Source organism: Lactuca sativa, chromosome 3 (genome assembly GCF_002870075.4).
Source record: "Lactuca sativa cultivar Salinas chromosome 3, Lsat_Salinas_v11, whole genome shotgun sequence".
Classification (NCBI taxonomy): domain Eukaryota; kingdom Viridiplantae; phylum Streptophyta; class Magnoliopsida; order Asterales; family Asteraceae; genus Lactuca; species Lactuca sativa.
The window spans coordinates 47,964,752-47,971,936 of NC_056625.2; the positions used below are offsets into that span (position 1 = coordinate 47,964,752).

Genomic DNA, 7,185 nt, shown 5'->3' on the forward strand with positions numbered 1-7,185 from the left:
GGCAAGTATAACGTTTTTTCATCACATGAGGCTTCATACAAGGGTTGAGCTCACTGGAGAAGCAAAAAATATAGTTAGATTCAAGGGCGAATTTCAACTAATCGGAGCTTCATACAAGGGTTGAGCTCATTGGGTGTTGATGTATCAACAACGTGTTTTGGATCCGTTAAATTGTAATGGCGTGCAGAGAGAATATAATGACTTAAGACTTTTTTAATATATCTTGTTTTTTTTTAAATTATTTTTTTATTATATATATTAAATTTTATGTTTGCGTAAACTTATATGTTTAAATATCCTAAATTTTATGCTTGCGTTAACTTCAATCTATGTTTAAATATCCTATTTCTTTTTTTCTAAATTATTTTAGCTCAGCATGGAAGCTAAGAACTTGATTTGTATATCGACAACAAAATAACGTATTTAAAATTTAAAACAGAAAAATTAAATAGAATTACGATTCTCCAAAATTCAAAATAGTAAGCACTAAGCAGTTTAGAATCTAATTTATATGTCCGAAATATCTATTCTGATATTCAGAAACAGGTGATTATTTTCTTAAACGGCCAAAAAAATGATCAAATATATATTCAAATAGTATCTTTGCGACTTTTTTTTTTTTATCGAATATAACGATTTATGTTTATGGACCTTTATCCCTGTGCTTCACACTCACCGGAACAAAAAAAACAAAAGGATGCCGTCTACAACCTCTGAACCACAAAGCAATCATCTGCAAACCCTGTTGGAATCGGCGCGGCCGTTTCTCCGGGGACAATTGGAGAACGTCGACGTCAAACTTCCATCCCTAGTCGCGGTCTTGAAATCCGTCGGAGCTGGCGAGTGCTGGCACAAGCACGGCAGCTTCCTCGACCACCTCGTCGACATCTACCGGATCCTTAAACTATGGGGTGCTCCGGATGAAGTATGTCTCTGCGGCCTCTTCCATTCTGCTTACTCTAATTCTTACGTCAACCTCGCCATCTTCGATCCTTCGACTGGTCGCGACATCGTTCGTGGACACGTCGGCGAGGCGGCGGAGCGGTTGATCCACTTGTTCTGTGTCGTGCCTCGCCAACAGCTTATCCATGATGACCTGCTGTTCCAGTACTCCAACGAATCGGAGCTTGTGCAACACCTAAAGGACTCCGAGAGATCGTTGACTAATGCACGGAAAGGTGCTTTGGAGATCGGAGATGAAGAGTGGAGGAAGAAACTTCAATCAATTTTGCCTGCCGATGGAATCGTGTTGAAGCATATAAAAACAGGCGAAGATGTGCATCTATCGAGGAGAGTAGTAGCGACCTTCCTGCTAATGACAATTGCCGATTTCAGCGATCAACTGTTCAGTTTTCAGGATGTATTGTTCGATAATTCAGATGGAATGCTCAAATTTTCCGGTAATGATTGGGCCACCGCGATGTGGCCGGGGGATGGAAAGCCAGGACTATGGATGAACTCCATATCAAGGATGGGAGCAATTTACACACTGATCGTTAGAGAAGAAGAATTGTACTCAATTGAACAACCTCAATCATCCAATAAAAACCGAGATGAAGAAATCGAGCTTGTGACGCCATCAATTCTTGAAAATTGCACCAAAGTGTTGAGCGCCAAGGATCAGATAGAAGCAAGAGATATGTACTGGGAAGGTGTTTGTAACGTGTCAAAGAGAGGATTGGATGGGTGTGAAGATGTGTTGAAAAGGAGTCTGGAGAAGAACCCATTTGTTGGGGAACCACATGTGGTTTTGGCGCAGATTTATTTGAGCCAAGGGAGGTTCGAAGAGGCAGAGAAAGAGAGTGAAGAAGGGTTGAAGCTTCTTCTCCAATGGGGAAGTCCATGGGATAAGAGAATGTCATGGGAAGGTTGGATCTCATGGTGTAGAGTTTTGGTGATGAAATCCAAGGAGAAATCATGGCCACAGACTTCTTGGGGGATCCTCAATTTGGGACTTGTTCGATAGAGTCAAAATTGGGCAATAATGACCGAGGTTTGTCTTCCTAAATAAAATAAGACTTGCATTTGTGTAATATTCTCTACATTCACATTCACTAAAGAAACCCATTATCATGGGATGTATCAAGTAAGATTCAGGGCTTATGAACATAATGGAAATTTTATAAAGAAATAGTCTTCATTAGGTGCTATGTATCTATATTCTATCATCTTTAACAGTTTGTATTACTAGAATACAAAATATCATATCTTCCTGATGCAACTCTTTAAGTACAAAGATTTACAATATGATGCCAAGAAAAATATCTGAGAAAACTCATCAAAAGCCGAATGGTGATTTTCTTTCCATTTTCTGAGTTCGTTCATCATAAGCAACAGATGGATATCATTGCCCTCAGTAAGTCGCTTTAAAGAGAAAGACTGAAGAAGAATACAAGTACTGGTTGCAATTAATGGATATCTAGTCATATATAATAGCAACATACTTCCATTGACACGTCATCTCTTCACCTGATTCACCATGTTCATCATCTGACTCATTTTCTGAGTTATCTTCACCAAAATCCTGCAACAATTAACCACCAAAACCACAATGATTTCTAGAATCAAAAAGGTAGAAAACAATTGCAGGTGCCCAGAACATCTAAACTTACATAAGGAGCTAAAAAGCTACTGCCATGTCAACGTCTTGTCACTAAGCCATTCCCTTTGATCTTGTCTGCATCATGGTGATTCACATCCTCCTTGATATTTTCTTTTCCAATACTACCCTTATCAGACTTCAAAGCATCTTTCTTTCAACGACGCATGTTTGTCTTCACTAGCGTTTCTTCCATCACCCTCTGAGCTATAGAAACGAAGTACTAAAGTGTCAATCCCAGTTATCATAGTATCATTGAGTTAAACAGATGCTTACACCAAAAAATAGACTCCGTCTTCCTTTCAAGTCTCAGTGAAGAAAAGACATTCAACCTGATACCATATAACTATCTTCTGCTCATGCTTCTTTTAGCTACTCCCCATGTCCTTAGACAAGTTCATGGAATGGGCTCATTGCTTAGCTTCATATCCTAAAAAGATTTGTTTTGTTGTATATTACGAAACTAGGTGTAAAACCCGTGTATTACACGGCTTGATTAAAAAAATTAAATATTAACATGTAAACATTAAATCTTTTTTTAAATAAAATTTTAAAATAAGGAAAGAAGAAACGTATTAATTAGAATTACTATCATATTTATTATATTAAATACTTTACATATATAAATATATAAGTATTATGTGACTTTTTTAATTTTAAAATTTGAAAAAACTTAGATATTGACATATGGATATTATTTATTTCAAAAATATCATAAAATTACAAGTGTCAAAACTCATGAGAGATTGATATGTGATAAAATTGATCTTCATTTATTATAGTTGATAGGATTTCCATTAAGAGATAGATAGTACATTCTCAAACTAGAAAAACAAAACATACATACCAAATTTGAACATTTTAATCTTTTGTAAGGATGGAGAGAGACTGTAATTAACATACGACATTGACATCCGTAGAGAAAAAGGAGGGAAGAGCAAACATGCAATCTGAATCGATAGTAAGTATATCAAATCCGAAAGAAAGACAGACCTTTAATTCATTTACCTACGCTGCGACAGAAGTAAGATAATCTCAACTTAAGACGAGACTGCGTTGCCATTGAAATATACAGGAGGAGGTAGACAGGGTTGGTATCGAACAAAAAATAAACTGAAAGAAAATTGATTGTGTTTGTTGGTTTAACCTAGGGAGATAGATTTATTAAGGTAATTAACTTTTCAGTTTGTTCACATCTGAGTAACTATCTTTTTTTGTACACATATGGGTAACGAATTTTTTGGAAGTGTTCACATATGACCGGTTATGACCGGATGTAAAAAGTTTGTTACATAGATGTGTATAAAAAAAATAGTTACCCAGATGTGAACAAACCGAAAAAGTAAAAGTAAATTACACGAACGATCCTGTGGTTTTGGTAATTTGCGTGTTTGGTCCATAAGTTATTTTTTAACTCGGATGATTCCTACTATTTATTTTTGTTGTGTGTTTGGTCATATCTTACCTCAAAAAACTATTGTGTATTTTTTAATTAATTTTCTTATTTATGTATTTATTTTTTATATATTAAAAAAAATTAATAGACCCTACATATCTGTATTTCCTCACCTACAACCCACTGTCTTTTCATTTAATTTTCCACCACCACAACCCAATAGAAAGGTTGTGGTGTTGGTTCGTCGGAGTTGAAGGACCAAAAAAATGGATGGTGAAAACATCGATGTCACTAAAGATTAAATGAAATAGAAGCTAGGAGGATGAGAGATGAAATGGTTACCAACTTAAATTTCTCAAATGTGGTTTCAGGTTTAGGGTGAGGAGATACAAAAATATGTAAAATCTATTAATTTTTTTAAATATATAAAAGTAAATACATAAATAAGAAAATTAATTAAAAATTAAATTAAAAAGGGTACAATAGTCTTTTGAGGTAAGACAGGGACCAAACGCATAACAAAAATAAACAGTAGGTATCATCCAAGTTAAAAAAAATAAGTTATGGACCAAACGCACAAATTACCCAAACCACAAGGACCAATGATGTAATTTACTCTTACTTTTTTGGTTTGTTCACATCTGGGTAACTCTCTTTTTTTTGTACACATCTAGGTAAAAACTTTTTGGAAGTGTTCACATATGACCATTATAATCGGTTATGACCGGATGTAACCTGCTACAACCAGCCATAATGGTCATATGTGAACACTTTCAAAAAGTTCGTTACCTTGATATGTAAAAAAAAAAAAAAAAAAAAAAAAAAAAAAAAAAAAAGATAGATACCTAGATGTGAACAAACAAAAAAGTCAATTACCTTAATAAGTCTATTTCCCTTTAACCTATAAGGAGACATTGGTTCTATATTACTCCAAGTCTAAACGACAAAAGGCGTTTGTGTTTTAGGTTGTGGCGTAGGTCTTGGGTGGCGGGTGAAAAACAGAGTGTAGGGTGTTCTACCAGATATTTTTCGTAACGTTTGAATGTGGTGTACGATTCATAGATAAATCAGTTAATTCTATTTATTAATCTTTTAAACGAAAATATCAATTTATCCCTATAATTTTTTCCATTTGTTTTAAATAGTTATTATTTTTTTTGTATTCTATAGGTAATAAATAGATGTTTATGTCTTAATTTAATCCCTTTACCCTTTATAATGAGTTTGTATTGTCGTGTGTTCACCAGTTGTTTATATGGATGCTACAATGGCAGCTGACTCAGTGCTACTGTAGCACCCTTGGTCCCCAAGTTTGTCACATAAGGTGTCGGTCCCCTCTATACAAACAACGAGAACCTTAAATGATATAAATCCTTCGACTTGTTACTGTTCGATTAGTTTCTAAGCCCGTAACTATATTTGGTATGTACTTGACCCGGTTGTGCATGGTCCTTTTGGGTTGTCTTCACCAAAGCAACTTGACATGGTGATTTTATGGAGAGAGGGAGAGAGAGACAGAGAGAGAGAGGTTATTATTGTTTATTAATATATTATATGAATAATATATTAAAATAGAAATCATATAGTTTAATTAATATTAGACAAGAATTAATTATGTGGCTAAAAGACATTAATCAAATAAAAGGGACTTAAACTCTCAAATGTGTGATAGTTAATATTGGACTGAGAAGCCTTATGGAATAGGATTGGACGAAATTAAGGATGTGTCCATCCTAATTTCGTCCATAAAGGCCCTATTCTAGAAGGTTCCTTGGACTGCTTAAGGCCTAAGCTGTCCATTAGGGTTTTGACTAAAACCCTAGCAGCACGAGTATTGTAACACCCGGATTCCCAGGTATGATATTTGTTCCTTTATTTTTTGGGTTTTATGGGGGAACTCGGCGAGTTGGCGTCTAGACTCGCCGAGTAGAGTCGCGGATTCGTATGCGAGTTCACAGCTGGACTCGGCGAGTTCATTAGTGGACTCGGCGAGTCCACGCTGTTTAATGAAACCCTAATTTCCAGGGTTTGAGACCTATTTAAAGGGCCTTATGGCCGTCATTTGCGGCCACCAACCCCCAGAGAGAAACCCTAAAGAGATCTAGAGCGTTTGTGAGGTAGGAGAGGCCAATCTTGAACTTTTGTGGGTGTTTTTGCAAGAAGGAAGTGTGCAAGGCAAGAGGAGGCTGAGGAGGTGCGATCTTGGTGGTTTTTGAGCTCTTAGAGGTTGCATTGAGGTATTATTCTCGAACCTTCTTCAGTTTTTGGTGTTATTCTTAGTGTTAGGGTTTTCTAACCCTTTTAGAGGTTGATTTAGTGGAGTGGTTGGTCCCTTCTCGAGTTTGTGTTCTGGATCTGGACCCAAAGAGGTCCAGAGACCTTAACCCTTGGAGCTTTATGAGTCATTTTGGGAGTATTGAGCTTGGAATGTCATTTTTGGGGCTAAATCACCATTTTGGACCATTTAGATGTTATATGTGTGTCAAGGTCCGAACTTTACGTGATTATCATGCTTGGGGAGGCCAGATCTATGATTGTATGGAACAGATCTAACCTCAGAAGTCGTTTTGAGTTTGTGCATGGCATGAACTCGTCGAGTCCGAAGAACAAACTCGGCGAGTAGTATGAAGGTGGCCCGTTAATCACTCAATGAGTGGACTTTTCGAGTTAGGGGAATGACTCGGTGAGTCAGGGAGAGTCAGGGGTCTGAGTTCAAGTTGGAACTCGCCGAGTTGTTCTTGAGACTCAGCGAGTTGAGTTGGGGTGGCCCCGCGATTCATGCCAGGTACAGATAGGGTCTAAGAGAGTCAGTGGACACGTGTAGACTCGCCGAGTTGCCCTAGTGCACTCGACGAGTCGGGTCAAAGTTTGACCGTTGACCTTGTTGACTTTTAGGGTCGAGTTCGGTTGTATTTATGAGAGTATTACTTTATGTGATTAGGCGGAGGCTAGATCACACTTCTTCCGAGTCAGATATTACCGAGACATCGAGGTGAGTCTTCTCACTATACATTACCTAGAGTGGTACTATGCGATGACCAGAGGGTCTTATGTGTTATGTATGAGATTATGTGCTATGTGATATTTCTATGTTGTATGATGATATAGACCGGACCGGAGGGTCCAACGAGCTATGACCGGACCTAAGGGTCCAACGAGCTACGGGACTGGAGGGTCCCGATGAGACAGA

General features: G+C 37.3%; 1 protein-coding gene across 1 annotated transcript; it reads left to right on the plus strand.

Moving 5' to 3' along the window:
• Positions 1–599: 599 nt before the first annotated feature.
• On the plus strand, positions 600–2,143 carry LOC111884367 (uncharacterized). Its single transcript, XM_023880675.3, has one exon. The coding sequence runs from the start codon at positions 698–700 to the stop codon at positions 1,964–1,966; it is 1,269 nt and encodes a 422-aa protein (XP_023736443.1). The 5' UTR covers positions 600–697; the 3' UTR covers positions 1,967–2,143.
• Positions 2,144–7,185: the final 5,042 nt, after the last annotated feature.

Coding starts and splice junctions, on each gene's coding strand:
- LOC111884367 (XM_023880675.3), top strand. CDS start 698: ATGCCGTCTACAACCTCTGAACCACAAAGCAATCATCTGCAAACCCTG.